The 19,736-nt window shown below is 42.2% G+C and overlaps 1 protein-coding gene across 2 annotated transcripts in view; it reads left to right on the top strand.

Moving 5' to 3' along the window:
- nr5a2 (nuclear receptor subfamily 5, group A, member 2) overlaps window positions 1–19,736 on the top strand; it is a 68,874-nt gene that overhangs the window by 19,896 nt on the left and 29,242 nt on the right. For both annotated transcript variants that reach the window (XM_051947524.1, XM_051947523.1), the window contains one exon: window positions 19,266–19,385. In XM_051947524.1, the coding sequence (XP_051803484.1) occupies window positions 19,266–19,385 (120 nt within the window). The remainder of the gene's footprint in view (window positions 1–19,265; window positions 19,386–19,736) is intronic.

The raw sequence follows: 19,736 nt of genomic DNA, 5'->3' as shown, positions 1-19,736 counted from the left end.
ATGCAGTGGTATTGTTGTATGCATGTAAAAATAAATCAAACCGCCGCTGTAAAAGATAAAATTGTAACGGAAGTAAGAGATTGTTTTAGGTATGGTTGTAAAGTAAACAGCAGGGGCAAATTATTAGACATATACAAGGATAACACAGAGATTGAATTACTGGTTAACAAAATTTTACTTCTTGATCCTTCCTAAAATCTAAAACCACAGCTGTGTTAAAAAAAACTCCCCTTCTAATCTTCCTGTTTGTACTGAATATGAGAAAGCTTTACTGTGACTGTGTATGCGTCCATCGTGACTCATACCTGCCGTAGCTTGTCCTGTGCTACCGTCTCCTCCATTGTTCCTGCGTAGCGATGGCTAACATGACTCCCACCGCAAACACAATGGGAAGGAGTTTTTAGCAGTGCGATCGGGACTATTGATGATTCATTGTGTTTATATCTCACCTTCCTAACTGTACTCCCTTTTCACCACAGCCACCCCACCCTCTTTCCTCTCTGCAGCCTTTAATAAAAAAGGATGTGCGTTTGGTGTTGGGACAAAAGCACTTTTGTGTGCCTTGTCAACACGCAACATGCAAAGGTGGAAAAAAAACGGAAATGTCAGTCAAGACTTTTAGGTGATCACATAGAGTGTGTTGAAGCGGGTGGAGTGCAGCCATATTGCAGTAAAGAAAAATGCATCTTCACGTATGCTACACTGTCAAATAAGCCATCATTACTGTTTACAGACAAATGCCATTATTGATTTTTTTTTCTGTATCCCCGACCTCAGCTGTTTATCTCTTTTCTCATGTCTCTTTTCTACCCAAAAACGTAGGATCGTATTGGATTCAATCATACACCTTCATATTACATACATATTACCCTCTGAATTCGGCTGTTCATCTCTACTTTTACCACGTTGACCTTTTCCCAAAAATAAACTGCTATCAGTGCCAGATTATCTGCTAAGAGGCATATGATTTGAGCGACTGACACCAAAATTGGGGAGTATGGAGCAAAAAATATCTTTTTTTTTCTAGGAGTATTACATTGCTGAAGGAATACGGATGTAAAACAGTCTGGAAAAAGCTGCACACATGCCAAGACACAAAACAGAAACAGTGTTTGCAAGATGTGGTGGTGAGGGGGGGGGACACTAGAATACAATAGTTGCCTGAAAACCACACAGCAGCTTCATATTACCGCAGAGTGGAACCATGCATTTACATTCAGAGTTTTAAAGCAGCTGTGAGGAGAATGTCGTCATAAGTTCAAATTTAGGCTTTTTAAAAAAAATTTTTGTCTAAAATCCAAAAAGAATCTGAATTTATGTTACTTCAATTTAATGGTGAGAGTGACATATCAATTTAAAAGATGATATTATTGACCATGAACACAGTGCAACTATACATATATTTAGTTCATCCACCTGATAAAAAAGATGCTGAGAGGAAAATACCCGTGACATGCTGAAATGTGGCTTCGCTGTTTATTTTAGTCATTTAGGGACAGTTGTTTTGGGGGTTTATGTGGAGGGGAAGGGGTGATCCAGACAGGTTTTTGTGCCTTTCTGTCTCTTTCTTTATTCTTTTTTTTTTTTTTTCTGTTTTGCTTGTGCTCCGCATGTAGCGGGAATGGCAAAAGCAGAACTGAGGGCCATTATGTTGAGGAGGAACTGTATTAGAAGTCTTGTTCCCTGGGAAAGCTCCCAGCTGAGATGGGACAGCCATATTGGATAAACAGATGGCGGGGGAGAGGAAAGGACGGGCGAGGAGAACAGAGGTGAAACAAAGAGGGGGAGACGAGAAAAGAGATGAGCAGAGGAGAGGAATGTGAGGAGAGTCTGGGAAGAGGAAGGAAAGACGGGGAAAAGGGTGAGGAGGGAAAATTAAAGATGGAGAGGAGAGGAGAGGAGAGGAGAGGAGGAGGGGAGAGGAGGTTGACCTTTGTTGCAGGTCATCCTCTGCTTTCAACTGTCAATTTCTAATAAAAAAATAAGCAAAAATATTAATAATTTTGTGGCACTATGGTGTCTTGCTCAAGGCCATTTTATTAGGAATACCAGTGAACACGTTGGCTTAAAGAAATTCAACTGCAGTGCTGATTTCTTATTAGAGAAAAATCTAAAAATGTTAATTTTTAAAAAAATTGTAATTTTATGATTGCAATAATTACAAACTAATACATCGAGCTGTCTTACTGCCATTGTGTCATCTTAGAAAGAAAAGCAAAAAAAGTGTGGAGATGGTCAGAAAATGTCATTAAGCAAGTTTGAGATTGGATTTGATTTAATAGAGCTGGAGTTCACTTGAGTTTAGCTTGAATTGTGCTCCACCTGAAATTTCAAAAGAGCCCTTAAATACCCCCCAAAAATTACAAAAATCTGCAACAACCACCATTTTAAGCCGAAGAATTATTTACACAGCCGAGCCTTCTCCGCCAGTTTATTCGACTCCTCTAAGCAGCCGAACGTCAGTCAATCACGGCTGGATGACAGATCCCTCGGGTGGGATAGGAGGGGAGCTGATGTTCACATCTCACACCTGAATATTCTCCACTTATAGATTTACCTGAGTGAATAATGTAAGGTCCTCTGATGCGCCCCACTCTACCCTGCTGCATAATTTCATCCCCTCCTCACCTCCCCTCCATCTACATCCATAAATATTACATGAATTTACTTTGGTGAAATTATACTTTACACCACCCACCCGCCCAGTTCAGACTGGAGGCTCTTTTTTCTACAATCTTGGTTATCCTCCTTCTACAAACACACGCAGCCGTGCACACTTGCAGCAATTTTTTTTTCCATGACCTATCCAGAAGCAGTTTAATTTTCAAGGTGCATGTGCATGTTTGTGTGTGTGTGTGTGTGTATAAGTGGGGGTTGTATTGCCCCTGCTCCACGTTGACCGGGGATTGCACCTTCTCTTTTTTTTTTCTTCACACCCCATAACTGAGTGGAAATTAATAAGCCGTTTTAGGCGTGATCTGTGAACCCTGGGAAGTGGTATATCTATACAACCCTCCACACACACACACGCACACACACACACGCAGAGTTTCAGTGCCTCGGGGGCCGCAATGTCTTGTCACAGAGGTCAACGGTCCCCCCCCAGTCCCACCTCCTGCAACAACCTCCCCTCCCGACACCCCAATCCTGACAAACTGCGAGTGTGATGGGCTTGGCGGCCGCACGCAGTTGGCAGAGATTTGTAACTGTGTCCCTGGTCCATTGCATTTGAATTATTCTGCAGGTTGTGCTGTACACCCCCACGCCCCAATACGCACTTGCACCCAATATCATGCTCACTTTCTATCGGATGGGAAGTAAGAAGGTGTTAAAGAAGGACACGAGGAAAAAAAGAGGGATGAAGAAAGTAGAAAGAGAGGTGAGGAGAGGAGATGGGGAGTTGGAATGAGTTCCAGAAAAGACAGAGATGAAAAGGAGGACAGAGTGAATGATTTAGAGGGAGAAAGACTTCGGGGAAAGCGAGGACAAACTCACAGGTGGAGTTAGAGACAAATTGAACAACGATGGAGACAGAAGAAAGAGTTGACCAAGGAAGAAAAAGACAAACAGGTACAGACAGAGAAAGAAGCAGAGAATACAAGAAGGAGATAATGAAGGACAGAAAGGGGGAAATAAGGAAGGGGGGGGGTTAAATGGGAAGATGAACAAGGGACTGCGAGAGGCAACGACCAAGGGCAAGAGGAGGAGGAGGAGGGGGAGGAGGAGGAGGAGGAGAGGGGGCATGGTGAAGGACAACAGAGGAGGGTGAAAAGAGGACCGGTAGGTTGGCGGGGTAGGGTGGGGGGTGTAAGGGGGGAACAGGTGGAAGGTTAATGGGCCTGGAGCGGATCCACCAGACGCTCTTGGGCTTGATATATGGGCCTAGGGCCTGGCGCGGGGCGTAGGCTTTCAAAGATATATTATTTCATTTGAGGAGCAGCACCATTCTGGCCGACAACCCCCCCTCCACCACCACCACCAAACACCACCACCACCTCCACCAGCACCCCCCCACCACCACCCAGCATTTGTCCAGTGATAGATGACACACACACCCCCACCCCACGCATGCACATACACATACAGTATTGTTTCCCCCCCCCGCCTCAACACAGCACACACTCCCCATCGCTCCTGTACAGTAGTCAGGAGGCTAAATTGTCATTTATATGAGCTTTTAATCTGTCTATTAGATTATTTCTTTCTTTCTTTCTTTCTTTCCCCCTGTCTGCTCTCCTTTCTTTCTCTCTCCCTCCCTCCCCTCTGCTGCTGTGAGTCGTCCCCCTCCTTCCCTCCCCTCCCCTCCCCTCCTCTCCGTCCCGGGCTGCCGGCAGGTCTTATGGCCGGCTGTGTGTTTTTTTAAGTTGCTATTTTAGTGGTAACAATATCTGTTTGATCAGTAGCACTGGGTAGGAGCAGGAGTTTGGGGGATACTTAGGGGAGGGAGAGCGGGTGGTGGAGGTTCACAAAGGCCTCTTTTCATTCATAAATTATTGACCGTCACGCAAGACATCACTCTCTCTTTTTCATAAATACTGTAAAACGACCCTCCTGATTTCTGTTTTTTTCAATACTATGAAAAATGGGGAAAGTCAATTTTTTGATCCGTTTTAAAGACATAGTATATGGTTGGGTCAAAAAATAATAATAAGAAGAACATAAATCATACATAACACAGGCAGTTCTGTGCCTGTGTACCTGGAAGGGTACAGGTAGGACTTCTTGAATGTGTTCCTCTCAGTGAAGTGTCCCACGGCAAAGGACTAAAACTATTAGGCATGAATGTTAATATGACAAGTGTGCAACAACTGAGGGCATGTTGTTTAGTGTGATGCTCTTTATTATTTCCCTACATCACTATATATTTCCTGGCATACCCAGATTTAGCATTTTCCAAGAGCCTCTGCCATACGAAGAGGGTTTGACTGCAGGGAGCCACTATTCTGACAGAAATCAAATTTTCCAATGTCCTGCTCACATCCCCTTGGTGGTTGTCGACTGAGCTTTAAGATACAGTCATTCGAAATACTGGAATGGTCCCGTAGGTCCGACCCCAGGGGACAGCAGGAGGCCGGAAGGAAGAACAGGAAACGTGTTAAAAGAGAAGATTTAAGGTCGCCCGTCCCAGAGGAGCGACAGCTTTAAAGAGACGACGGGGGTTGGGAGGTTTTAGCATGCGCAAAGTCTGCTCATCTACTTGTTGCTTTGATGAGGGATGAAAGGCTGTCATGAAGTACAAGTTTACAGAGCTCTGAGCAATGATAGACTCAACTGTCCTCAACAACGTTTCCTCTTCCTTGTACTCCATCTTTCTCTCAAGGAATTTTTGCTTTCATTTCTTCAGTGTTTCATCACGTAACCCCACTGGCCACTCGGTGTGTGAAAACACTGACGAGACATGCAGGTGTTGACAGATGGACATTATTGAATCAAGTCTCCGCATCCCCCAATTAACCCATAGATGAGATGTGTATTTTTTCTGACTTCCGTCTGCCTCTGTCTTTCACTATAACACTGCCCTCCTCAAACCCCTGCTGATGTAGCAGCAAAGAAAAGCAAAAAACAGCCTCCACCTCCTCTGTAGTTTTTCATTTTCAAGCAAGTTAACACAGCCTGATTCGCATTTGTGAGCACTTTGGGCATTCGGCAAGAGAAAGAGCAGGTTGTGTTTAAGTCTTGTTTGAGGATGATCAGGGTAAAAGCCTTTTTTATTGGCAGGTCATGCTGCTTGTTAAGACGGTGATGCAGGTGACTAGGCTGTGCTGTTAGCCTCGGTGGCCCCTGAACTAACACAGTTGTTCTTTCACAAGTTGGCAACAGTCAGTCAAATCAGCCAGGAGAGAGAGAGATTGAAAGGAAAGGAAGTGAGAATGAAAGACAAAGAAATTGGGTAAACAAAGTGGATATGGGGACTTGATTTAGTTGGCCAAGCTACTAACAAATCAACTCAACGGCGTGCAAACACTTTACACACTCCGCCAAAGTACAACTTTCTCCCTCCCCTCTCCTCCTCTCTGCTGTGCTTACAGTTATGAGCCGTGTTAAATCTACATTTTACACAGGAATCTTTCCACCCAATCACAGAATGGTGCAAAGGATACATTAGAAGAAGTGATCCTTATAAAAAAATAAAAAAAAAGGAACTATTGTTATCGGCTGGCATGCTGGGTGACTGAAGGTGGCAATATGTTGTCAGACGAGTGGTAAATATACAGACAGAAGTGCTGGCATTTTGCTTCTAAATAGTTCCCGGCTATTGGGTTTCCTGGAGGTCAGAGGGGCCGAGGTGTGGCTTCTGCAGCCTCACGCTGACCCTCAACCTCTAAACTAAATTCACCACACAAAACTATGCAAATATGTCAAATAATTTATCTTCCTCTTTTGTGGCTGCCTGAATTTCATCTTTGTAAAAGACACAGTTTAGAACGTATCAAAGCAAGGGGTCATCTAGTCGCACTGTTTTACTGTTAAATATCTATTTATATCCTAAGCAAAAAAGAAATTAGAGCATTTATGGTAGAACAGAAGATTTCAGTAAAGCTCAGTTTGAGTATGATTGAAACTGAATAAAATGTCACCAGACAACAATTACTTGGTAAGATATCCTCAAATTCAATTTATGGGGAACATTGAGTGGAGTTTTGTTGATGTTTTTTTAAACATGTGATATATGTTCATGCTGTAAAAAGCGTAAAGTAAAAATGTAGAACAAACAGAGACTTTTATCGATGAAAGTGTGTGTATCTTCAGGCTTGTTAAATAGCAAACTTCTTTAGGCAAAGATTTTGTACCCCTAACTGCACCATAAAAACAACATTTTAACTGGCTTGGCAGGTATGTTAACAATAATAATGCACACAAAAATTGCTCCAAGCTTCTTATGTTCCAATGTTGCGTGGCTTCAATTATCTGCGTGTAATCCAGCCTGCCTCGAGGTTGCGACTGTGTCTGCCGCTTTCGTCACCAGGCTGTCAACAGTTGTCCGCCAATGTCTATTTTTGATGCTTATTTACAGCTCATCTATTCTGGACAGGGAGTGGGGAAGCTTGTGGGGGGGAGGTTGGGGGTACAGGAGACAATAGATAAGACAGTGGTGAAGCAGAGTCGACAGCTTGCCGGGTAGTTTTACACTTAAAGAGTTGAGGGGTATTTATATTCAACTGGTAAGGCGGGTGATTGAATTTGCACACCGATGACTGATGCTCGCAGTTCACAGGAGTAACACTAGACATTGTGGTTGTGTTGTGACGACGGGCGAGAAATTTCAATGGGGCCGCATGGCAAACAGCGACCCAGCCGAGAAAATGGCTTCAGCCCCGCCGACAAAGTAGGACAAAGACACCTGTTCCCTATCCCCACTTTAGGCGTTCTTTTCTTTGCTGGTTTTAATTTTCCCCCTGCTCTTCTTATTTCTTTTATACTCAACCAGGACTTTTTATTGCGCTCACACCATTCCTCTTCCTCACCTCTCAATCCATCAGTCTCTTTCTCTATTTCTCCTCAAATGCCATAACTGTGAACCTGGCACGAGCCACGGATAAACGATTCCATACATGTGAAATAAAGGCATGGCACTAATAATAGCCATTACAGGCCTGCGTTCTTTTAGGATTGCGCCTTCTCAGAGGGGGATAAAAAGAGGCTTTTCAAGCAAGCTGAAACAATGACGAGCAATAAACCAAATATGCTGAAAGGGGACTTGTTGAGAAAGGTGTCGACAACGCCATTAAACCTCTAGAAATGAACCAGTGATGCTGAACAAAAACAGAAAAAGACAAGGTTTTAAGGTGGCAAGCTGCGGTCTCACCTTCCCTTAGGCCAATGCTTTATACACCACATGTTGCACTGCACTTCCCATCAGGAGCAGCAGCACCACCAAGCCTGCAGCTCCAGTGCTACGGAGAGACATCTTTTTCCTAATCCAGATGCATTCGTGGCAGTTTCTGTCAGACAAGGCCTGGAGATGCACTTCAGGGAGAAGCGGGGCCCCATCTGCTCTGCAGCATTACGGTTTTGATGCCTCATCTTCCTTGTAGTTCAGTGGTTTACATATCACAAGAGCTCTGGAAACACTCAATTAGGTAATTCAGATATTTAATTTGTGCATCAAGGACTGTGATCCCAGTGATCTCTGGAGCTGTGCCACATTTGGACGTGGATTCACAGCTGTTTGCTCTACAATCCACCACCAAAACCCTCTTACAACCCCCCCTCCAAGGGAAAACAAGAAACACCCATCCCAGAGCGTCAAACGCTAATGGGAATATGTGTCTCCCACCCTCTCAGACAGAAAGCATCACCGCCTCAGTCTCTGCATTTTAAAACAGCTTTGGTCTTCTCTGTGTGTTAAGGTATATTGCATATGTGTGTGTCTGTGGGTAAATGTAAGACTGACTTAAGGAGGAGTGTCTCTACTCGTCTGAATAATACAAAAGGGTGAATCCTTCAGACTGCTGTCTTCTTTGTCTCCGCATTTGCTTGTCTTCTTTTCCATTTAACATACAGACAGAAACAGCTTATGCGCTCAGTTCCGATTGTCAGTATTAGTCCCACACACACAAACTCATGCAGTTACATCAAAACACACTTAAATATGTACATTGAAGTACAAAATCACATTAATATAATACAGTAAATGCTAAACCCCACTTTTACTCAACACACACACACACACACACACACACACACACACACACACACACACACACACACACACACACACACACACACACACACACACACACACACACACACACACACACACACACACACACAGAATGAGGTCATACCTGCACACACACTCATTTCCTCACCTCTGTGTAATATATCCCCTCCACCTACCTTTCACACTCAACACACAAACACACGAGTCATAAATTGCGGCATTAGCTCAAATAATGATTGCACAGCATGGAAATCCAATGGCTGAGGCTTAATGCCGAGGAATCGCCCGGTAGATTAAGCTCTGGGTGTGTTTGTGTGTGCTCGGAGAATCTGCGGAGAGGGTGCTGATGGATCAATAGGATTTCTATGATCAGTACCTTCCAGCCAGGAACCTTATAGGCAGTCTACCAGTGCTGCTCATTTCATATTTGGATGCATGCATTTTATCTGTCTGCATTTGATGGAGGAGGAAGGGGCTGCAGGTAAAAGAGTGGAGGTGCAGGAAGGGAAGAACTCATGTTTGGAGTTGTGTGTGTGTGGGCAGGTTTGGATGTTACTGTCAAGCATTCTGCATGTGTGTGTCTGTGTAAGTATGCAGGTCTTGACATGATTGCATCCACGTGTGTGTGTGTGTGTGTGTGTGTGTGTGTGTGCATGTTTGAGTGAAAGAGGAAGGGTTACTTTTGGGAGATGCCATTCCCTGGGCTGCATCTGTATTAGCAGTCTAATGTTCATGTGAATAATTGATTAGGGCCTCGCTGTGTTTTTGATAATTAGTTGATAGCTTCTTAGCTCTAAGCCCTGAGATTTCATATGTGTGTGTGTGTGTGTGTGTGTGTGGATGTGTATGAGTTTGTGTGGGGCGGGGGGTAGGTTACCTACTTCTAAGGTATCCTGGAAAAATAGTGTTGAAAAAAAAAGAAATCTTGCCTCTAAGCTATGCACTCGTGGATTAACTTTCTTCAGAAATTAGGCAACAGTACATACATTCCTTTCTCATAACCTACTTTTTTTTTCCAGGAGTTTGCGTTTTACACTCACATATAATCACTGAAAAAGGTTAGCCCAACCTCCTTTTTGCGAACACATCACCTGGAAATCTTTTTGTTTTGCACACATCTAGTAAACAGACTAGTTGTAGCAGACAACAATAAACATTGCATGCATGAAAAGAGATCCATTGAAATTCATGTCTGGCCCCTCTCTGGTCCGTTCTCTTGCCTTATTGATTTTTCTATCTTTCATATGCTTATGCATCAAGTAAAAACAGAATAGGAAAGTTTGGGCGTGCTTGGTTCATCCTCAAATCCCTGCCCTGATATCAGACAGCGAGGAGGGTTTGTTGCCATCATCGGCGACCTTGAGAAAACAAGACGTTCTTCCCGCTGCAACACACGGGCCCACAGAGATACTTTGTTTTTCCTTCCTCATGAATGTGGTGCCACGCTTCTCTCAGATTCTCACAGATGTGTGCGTGTCTAGCTGTGAGTGTGTGCTTCTATTGGCCAAAGCTAATAACTTAACCTGCACCGTGGTCCTTTTGTTTAGTTTTTTTTTTTTAAATTTACTTATAGCAGCTCTTGTATAAAGTTTCTTATGGTGTGGCATCTTTGAGATATTCTTCATTTATTATTTACATATTTATCAAGCACACAAGTGATACAGATTTGCTACAATATGCAGTTATGTATCTATAGTGGCCTTATGTCAGTATGTCTTGAGATGAGGCCCAGGCAGAGCTAGACAGCCTTATTAAGCCCACGTTTTGTTTCCTCTCAGCTTGACATGAAAAAAAAAGGGGGGGGGGAATGCTGTATGGGATAAAAGAACAAATGAGGGAGGGCAGGGAGAGAAAGAGGGCATGTCCAATCACTGGGCTTTTGTTTTCCCTTTCTAACACAAGCCTGGGACCAGAGAAAGAATGCTAGGATGTGTAGACGGATGAGAAGATGTGAAGATGGGGAGAGGGGAGAGAGCACGACCAATCGAATGTGGAGTGTTCTCAGGGTCAAAGGTCAGCCTCCAGAGTCTGTTAATGCGGTCACCGTGGGAACCAATCAATCTCAGTGCCTCAGCAATATCGATCAGACGTGGGCGCACACACATGCGGAAACACAGAAAGCATTCTTTCTGTCAAACACACACACACACTCACAATACAGTATTCATTCACTCTCACAGAGTCATTTCTGCTCTCAGTCCAACACACAGTGAGCGTACTCACGGACTCATTCAAAACACCTCGACTAACACTTTTCAGAGTGAAAGAGGATGTGAACAAGGCCTACCCCAACAGAAACAGTATGAACTTCAAGAGGATGAAGGGCTTTCTTTGACTACATCTGAGTTTCTTGTCAGTTGCACAATTGGTACAAATCAGTAAATATGAGTTATCTAACAAATTTAAAGCAATGTGTCACATAATACTTTTTCTTTGTTCCTACAAGTTGCATTTAAATGTCCTGCCAACATTCCCCAGCTGACATCAAAGTATATTGAATGACTATGTTCTGTTGAAATACTAGACTGGACTTACTGCAAAATGAATGAATTCTAAAGTGATCTTCAGAAGCTGATACAGTATTAAATGCTTTTCAAAGCCTTTATCACGAAGTAGGAGACAGACTTTTCTACAGAAGCAAGGCCTGGTGTGTCTTGTGTGATATTTTCTGAGCTCACAGATGGCCTGTGGCATCTCAATGGCTGTTAAGAGACATAATAAGAGTCTAGGATTTCTGTGTGCTCAGTTGGAGATAAACCCATAGGCATCCTCCACTACCTGATCTGCTGGATTAGAGATACACGCAAGTAACAAACAGGTGCCAGTGACATGAAATGTTGATGAGGCATTCATGCAATGATATACATATAGTGTCACCCACTGTGGCAGCGGGGCTGGACAAAGAAAGGGAGAGTAAACATGATTTGGAACTAAAAATAAGTTAATTTAGCATGGCTAAAATGGAAATTAATAGGAAGACAAAATAAACATAACAAAGTGAGTGCAACCCAGGAGAGTAAAGGCCTAGCTGCCTGTTGCCACCATATGTAGCAGACAGACCAGGCGAGGTGAACCACATACAAACTACTTCAACATCAATCAATCCAGTGTAGGATGTTGAATAGCTACTGTCCCAGTGTAATTTTAGAATGCAACACTTCAACTGCATATCATATTACTGCAACAACTCTGTTGCATGTGATGCTCTCCCCAAGTTACATGTCTGTCTCCGTATGATGACCTTTCAAATTAAGACAAAAATCGAATTTGTGTGAGAATAAAAGGTTGTCTGGTTTCCTTCGTTCCTCTGCTCTACAGGAAATGGATTTTTCGTCCTGCTCTTACTCATCATCTTCATTGAGTGGGCACACTGGAAAACATTCATTCTAAATATTGGCTAAACTGTCAAGCCAAATGTCCGACAAACCAACAGGTGTACGACTAGCAAGAAATTGATTTTGCTTGCTTTATTCCTTAACCTTGCCTGACAAATGTAGTTTTACTAAAGCAACTTGCTCAGTACATTATCACCAGTATTATCATTCCTCTCTTCAGTGCTAGCCCCCTCCCGCTCTACGAGGAGCGCCACCTGCCACCTGCTCATTTTCCCAGCATTCTTATCACCCCACCAGTCACAGGATTGAGGCCCAAATGAACTGAGTGCTGTGATAAGCCAGAGCTGGTTTTGTTGAAGTGAGGAGGGGTGACGTCGGTTTCTAGTCACATCAACTCCTGCAGAATGTAGAGGAGAATAGGACACAATTTGGAGCACGGAAACATCTCCTCCTCCTCTCCCCTCCCTCCAGGTCACATAGCTGGAACATCCTGGGGATTTTGTCACTCAGTCTGTTATTTTTCCTGATGGATTCAACTCTATTTGTGGCTTGTGAAAGTTATGGCCGTCAGGAATGATTTGTAGTGGGACTAAAAAGGTATTTGCAGGTCTATTTTACTTAAAGCAAGACAATAATCTAGGTTAATATTAAGACTTTATCTCTTGTTGGATGGGCTGCATGCGCTCTGTGGAAACTATTAACCACAAATTAGTGAAAATCACCCAATATCACCACAATTACATCGCTGGTGCCTCACACTGAGACTCCTCAATTAGAATAATGAACTAAGCTGAAAATGAGCGACAGTACATTGTCAAGCACGACATAATTAAGTGTTTGCAACACTCTGAGAACAACAGGCGCTGTTCTAGGTAAATTAATGCCTGTTCCCAGGTGAATACGAGGCCTGTTTGGCTCAAGGCGAACAGATGCCAAGACAGGACTGCACCAAAGGATGGCTGCTAGAGACGCACAAGCATTGATGTCAGCTTCAAATCTCACCTGTAGTACTCCAAGACAGCATTGATTCTTGTCCAGCAGAGAGAGGGAGAGGAAAGACAGAAGCGCAGCTATTGTTTATGTACAAGTCGTTTGAGGCGGATAAACTCACGGTCTGCAAATGTGTGTGTTCTCCCCTCTGTGTTAATAAAAAAACAACAAAAAAAAAACACGATTCTCTCCATTCATTAAGGCTCCACAGAAGGAGATTCCATTAATCTGTTCATTAGGCCACATCAAAAATGGAACTACTTATTAAAATCAGATCCAGCTGTGTACTCTCGTTAAAGCTGACTGTACCGTATGAAGCTTAACAATGCTTGTGGCACTAGACCAAAACCCGGCCACAAGAAAAGGGGGGGGAGAGATTCTAGTACATTGGCCTGTTTTGACTCAACACACCATGATAATTGCTCTACTCTTAGCAGGGGGCTATGAATAAACATTACTTTTGTCAGCGAGCATCTGAATGCTCCATTTCCAATTAATTTACATTTGCCCAGAAAAGGAGGGAATATCTGCTCTTAATCACTATGTTTTATTTTCTCAATTTCCCCCAAGTCTTTTCTCATTCTCTCATTCCCTGTCTGGCAGTTCCATTCCCCCCCTCTCAACCGGGCTCTCCTTCTTTTTCAGCCTCTCTCGCTGGAAAATCCCATTAATCTCAGCCAGTGGTTTTGAACAAAAGCTATGGGCTAAGCGATTGATCCGGGCATTGATCCCACTCGCCTGAACGATCATAAAGGTGTTAAATTGGTTTCTTGGAGGATATGTATTTTTCATTGCTGGCTGCTGCAAGTAGAAGTTCCTGCTCGGAATTTCTCTCATTTTTTAATTTATTTATTTTTTTGCCAAAAATTGGTGATGATATTGAAATATTAAATGGATCACACCTTGAAAAGTAGCCTTAAATGTGGATTTTGAGGCCAGTTTGAAGCAATTCCTAGGGAGTGTTTTTTTTTCTGCATGAGCATCAACCTTAGAAGCTAAATCCTTGTAATGAGTTTTGCTCTGTCCAAGGACAGGTTGAGACTTGCGATTGTCCAGATGTGTACACTGGAAGCAAAAGCAGAAAACTATTTTACTGCACATTGGTATAAATTATTTCTTGAACTTATATTGGATAGTAAAGTTGGTATATCTGGGCTCTTTTTAAACCACAAAATGATATTATGACCTTTTTGCATCATGGATAAATTAACCTTTACTCAAAAACCTATTGTATAAAGTGATTTTGGCATTTATAAGTATTTTAAAAGCCACGACACTAAACATCATTTGTGGTGGAGTTGGTGGAATTTCAGGTTTAAAGTGAGCATAGTGGCTTTCATTCTGGTAGGAAAAGTATTTAACTGCAGTGGTGGATCAATATAATGGCTGATATGACCTTCTGATTTCAATGACTTGAGTGTCATGCTGCTTGAAATTAAAATCTGAAGGAAAATTCAGCAAAAGGTATTATCTGAAAAATCTAGAAATTTGCTCTTTCACCTTCAAAGTAACTTATTTACAGTATTACATTTCTGAAGTTTCATATTTAGAAAATGTAATTTCATGAACATAATGAAATACTTTATATACCCCTCTTACTAAAACACATCAAAACAGGATTGAATTTGTATTTCATTTAGTTTGTGCAAAGCGTAGTCTACGCTACCTTTTCATTCATCAATTAGAATTCGTCAATCTGGGTAATTCATCCAACACCATAAGTAAGGGTTTATATTTAAAACTGAACAAACTGCCTAGTATAGTGTTGTGCATAATGAGTTAAATACACTAATTTCAGCAATGTTTAAAATATATGTAATTGTATTAATTGCTATTGCTATGAAGTAAGTTAAATAATACACTTAGATCTCAAAATATATTTTCTATGACTCAAACATGCTACATCTGTCAATAAAGAATATCATTTTAGTAGTTTCAAATGCTGTGTTTATGCCTGAGCATAATGGGGACAAGAAAAATGCCTGCACAGAAAGAAGGGAAAAAACAGCAGCTGTTTTTTACCTATAGAGTCAACATTGCTAGAAACCGCCAGCAACTAGAAACGTTATCTAAAATTTCCATGACCATATGATGAGATTAGATTCAAACAACTGAGTTACTGCTTTACTGCTCCTGTGATATTCAACAAGCTGTTTATTTGAACTTTGTAGTGTCATGTCATGTAGTGAGTGAATTAAATCGACAATGGTTGTAATCAGTCACTGGCAATCAGCTGGTGTTTTACTGACTGTATTTTCTCTGCACAGATAATGTTCAACCATTCAGCCACAAGTCAGACGTCGATGCCATGTCAGAAAGTTCATATTATCTTAGCGAGCAGGCGGCAGATCTTGTAAGATCAGGCGCCATGGCTGTTGTTCATTTGACAGAGCAAAGGAAGAGCTTGTCAGGGAAACAGCTCGTGTCGCTGGTACTTAAAAGGTCAGCGAACTGAACCCCAACCCCTGGTCCGCCCTCACGCCCGTCTGTCACCAGTTCCTCCCCCTCTTCCAAGCGGGTCTCCTCCTGCCCTAGTCTGGACTGCTATCGCCCGTCGTCGTCCCCTCTGAGCTGTCCCCCTTTGATGACCCAGGCTTCTTGTCAGGGAAGTGCTTCCAGGCAGGCAGAGTGAGGACAGGCCTTTGATGAGGACCCCGTCACTTGCCAGCACCAGTGACATGCAGCGGAGGCCTTTGATGAAGCAGGGCCTTACATGTACCCATTTGTCCACGCACACACACACACACACGTGCTTCCAGAATCCTCAGATGGAGAGACGAAGAACAAGACTACAACGATTAGGGCACAGTATTGAAAACTCTTTCCTTTGACTGCCTTCCGTGCTCTCTGATGGTTTTAATGAAGGCATTTGAATTTTTGCTTTCGCTTTGTGCTGGAGAATCTGCCAGAGTGGGACCACAAACAATAGATGTATAGGGAAGGAGACAAACGAATAGTGATACTGTCAAAAATAGTAGAAAAGGTCAGAGAGGCTTTGTAGTATTTTTATTCTTTTCATTTTTTTGAACTGATAAAAGATGAATGGGAGACGCGAAACATTTCAAGATCGGTTCGTTGTTTGATTTCTTCACCCTAACATTTCTCTGTTATAGTATGAGAAAAGTTTTTTTAGTGGCATTTAATGGAGATAGGTTGTTGCTCTCACACGATTAGCTGTTAAAATCTCAAAAATATACTTGAAATTTGGTATTCACCTTAACACTAGTCTGACTCAAAGGATGAAGACTGTGGCTATAAACCTGCCATTGGCTGCGCTTTTCATACAGTTTTCTTTTCTTCTTCCACTATCTTTGTGTCAATGTTTACAAAATGTCCTTTGATATAGGCAGCAATCTACATCCAGAAAATTTCAATTTTTTTCAGGATCGTGAAGTGAATTTTCCATTTTGAAGAGTTCTTGCCTCCTTTTATTCAAAAACAAATACTACAGTTATTGGTTTAAAGAAACACAAACAGATGTCAGACCATTCCTCACAGCACTAGAGAATGGTCTGCCAATGCAGGACTACCAGTAGTGTTCTTTAACATGACATGTTTCCCTAGTAGCCACATAAAGCTATGCTCTATTTCTGTTAGGGGTTTCAGACTGTCTCTGGTTGAACGCCATGGTTGTTCAGTTGCTATACATCTGTGATTAATGTTGACAGGGCTTTAACGCCACCTCTTGCAATTCCATCTTTTGTCTGTGATCGACTATCAGGAAACAAACCATGTATTCATTTGTTCAAACATGAGTAGGTGTCCATCTGTGGAGACATTGGGATCTCAAAACATTAGGATGTAAAGTCAGTCTTCTGATTTTGCGAAGGCTGTTCTCATACAATGTTAAACTTATACTTTACCCAAGTCAGAGCCAGTACAGCTACTAAATGGCAGCTGTTTTCATAGACAGTTGTGGTCGGGCAGTCCAAGTGTTCATGTCCTCCAGCTGTGTGTGTGATTTAGCTTTGCCAGGCCAATGTGATGGCACAACTATTATTATGTCTGCCTAAAAAGTAAACAGACATTGTTTGACACCAGTCCTAAATCACCAGTCAAAACAATCATAATCAACCACAAATAGACTTCAGACTTGGCCACATCCAGTGCCATGTCATACAAGGTAATAAAATGTGTGACGTCTCTTGGCAGAGCTACAGTTGTTGACATCAAATGGGTACTTAAGGTCACTTGAATTCAACAAATGGATCCCTGTACAATTTCCAGACAGCACAAAGACATTCTTTTCGGGTGTCTTTATGCTGCACCTGCATGTGGAACGAAGTTATAACATCGATCCACATTCTTCACTCTGGAAGTTGTGGTTGACATTGGCGATGGCCATCACAGGCAGTTCTCACACACTCCAAGCAGCAACGTAATTCACATCACCACAAGCGTGCTCTCAGAAAGACACATTATTCCCAATGATGCCACAAAGAGCACAATGTTTATTGATGGAAAAGGTGGGGGGAAAGGGAGAAAGAAAGAAAGAACTTCTCATACATTTTCCTCATTCCTCCCTTCTCAATGTGGCCTTTTTTGTCTGGCTATGTGGAGTAATGATTAACACAGTCAGGCATGGGAAGAGACTTGCCGCTACAATGGAGGGGGTTGTTTTGGTTTCACCTGTATCAGCTTCCCAAGTTCACCTGGCAGGTCCCAGGGAGCCAGCGGCTGGCATTTGGGCAGGAAAGAAAAAACAGACTACTTAATCATTATCATCTGTGGAATCACTCAGAAACTCCTGGCAATGAGCAAACAGATAAACCGGGCAACATTAAATCAGGCACGTAGCAAAGTGCTTAACTGACTGTGGAAAGGTTCACATGAGAAAGCTTTAGAGTGTGTGCAGGGGACTTTTGAGCTTTGGGTAAGGTTGGGAAAAAAAAAAAAAAACTATGCCCGTGATACACAACTGATCAATAGTGATTGACCTGTTAGCAAGCTTAGCCAGCAAATAGCTGCTAGTGATATTAACAAGGCAGTCATGGTGCCTCAGCTTTCAGGTTTGAGGCCTCTAAACTACATGCAGTGTCCAAACTCTACTATGACTTTCGGGTGAGCTCACTTTCTTTTTACTTTTTCATGGTCAGAAACAACAGAAGATTCTTTTATCTTTTATTTAATGTTATTTTTCTTAATAGGAATAAGAGAACAGATGATAAGTAGCCACTGGTTCGGGGCTACTGGGTTGGAAAGGGTTTGGTTTGTAATTCTCTTGTGGTTTATAGTGGTTGGTATGGGCAAAGTGAAGATACAGAAAAATAGAAATGCATGGCAAAATTAGCATATTGTCAATATTTGAGAGACCCGTCCTCCAAAAAAAAAAAATCATAAATCTTGTTTTCAGGGGAGCTTTTCTATTTTTTTTGAGTTCCCCTTGGCTCCTTTGTAGTTCATACTGACTATATGACTGTAGCATTTTTTCTAGTGTAAGACCTCTATTTATCAAGGGCAGCATTCTTCTTTTTTTTTTTTAGCCAGCATTCAAAAATCTGAATGATTTTATCCACTAAATACAAAAATTGTTCAGGACTTTGTAAAATTCATGCTGGTGCAGAGGCAACTCAGCTTATCAAGTATATATACATAAACTAGCTTCCTATTTACAAATGAGCCAAGGACAGATAGAGCAGGTAAATTATACAAAGATGCCATGATGTCATTTTAACAGACTTTTTTAGTACTTGGAAAGTCCAACTTTGAAACCAGTAAAAATTACTGTTTAGAGGTAAATTTGCAGGAATCAGTTGTCACATGTCAAACTGCTCAGAAAAATTTTAATCATAGACCCTGTGGAACTAATGCAGTATATATGAAACAACCGTGAACTAACTTTTAGTGGGATTTGTCTTGCCTTCAAACAGGCTTTTCTTATTCGCCAGTTTATGTGCAAAACTCTACTTTCAAGTGTAGCATATAGTTTGAACTAACAGTGGTTTCGTTCTTGGGATATTAACATTGTCGACTAATTACTTGAGAAACTTGTGCAGTTTGCGCGTCATTTGGGTTTGTTTTTCTAAGCTTTACACGCTCACACAACTCTACACATTGTCGGTCGGAAACCCATCTACCTAAACTGTAGCTTCCACAGAGACAAAAGGCCCTGACACCCAATAACGGGGGACGATGAAAGACATACAATCGGCATTGATGACAGTTATGTTACTGTGAATGTGACACTCAGTCACAGAGACTGTTGTTACAGCTGTATAGCAGAGGAAAGACAAACAGTTGACCCGATGTGTGTTTTTTTATGTATCTCTAACCAGGTGGATGACCAGATGAAGCTGCTGCAGAACTGCTGGAGTGAACTCCTCATCCTCGACCACGTCTTCCGGCAGGTGGTGCATGCCAAGGAGGGCTCCATCCTATTGGTCACTGGCCAGCAGGTGAGTCAGTGATACCCCCCCCCTGAAAATTCCGTCTACCCTTTCCGTTTTTCTCCAAGATCCTGCCAACCATGTCCCCTCCCTGCACAACCTGACCATATCCCTTAAAACTTTATTGATTTAACAGCCACACAGGAGTCCCCCCTTCATTAAAAATAGATAGTTCTTGTAGATCTAAAAAAAAAATGTCACCAAAATCATGATTTTTTTTTTTTTTACATTTTGGCAAGAAAACTCCAACAGTGAAGAAGTAAAGCAGGCTGTAGAATAGTGAGTGGGTGGACAGCTAAAGAAAAATGTGGCTAAATGTGTTATTTTGTTTCACTGGGTGCTTTGAGGAAGTTGGCGGGA

Source organism: Acanthochromis polyacanthus, chromosome 4 (assembly GCF_021347895.1).
Source record: "Acanthochromis polyacanthus isolate Apoly-LR-REF ecotype Palm Island chromosome 4, KAUST_Apoly_ChrSc, whole genome shotgun sequence".
In the NCBI taxonomy this organism is placed as follows: domain Eukaryota; kingdom Metazoa; phylum Chordata; class Actinopteri; family Pomacentridae; genus Acanthochromis; species Acanthochromis polyacanthus.
The sequence above is the reverse complement of the archived record's forward strand: the minus strand, read 5'-3'. Positions and strand labels throughout refer to the sequence as shown.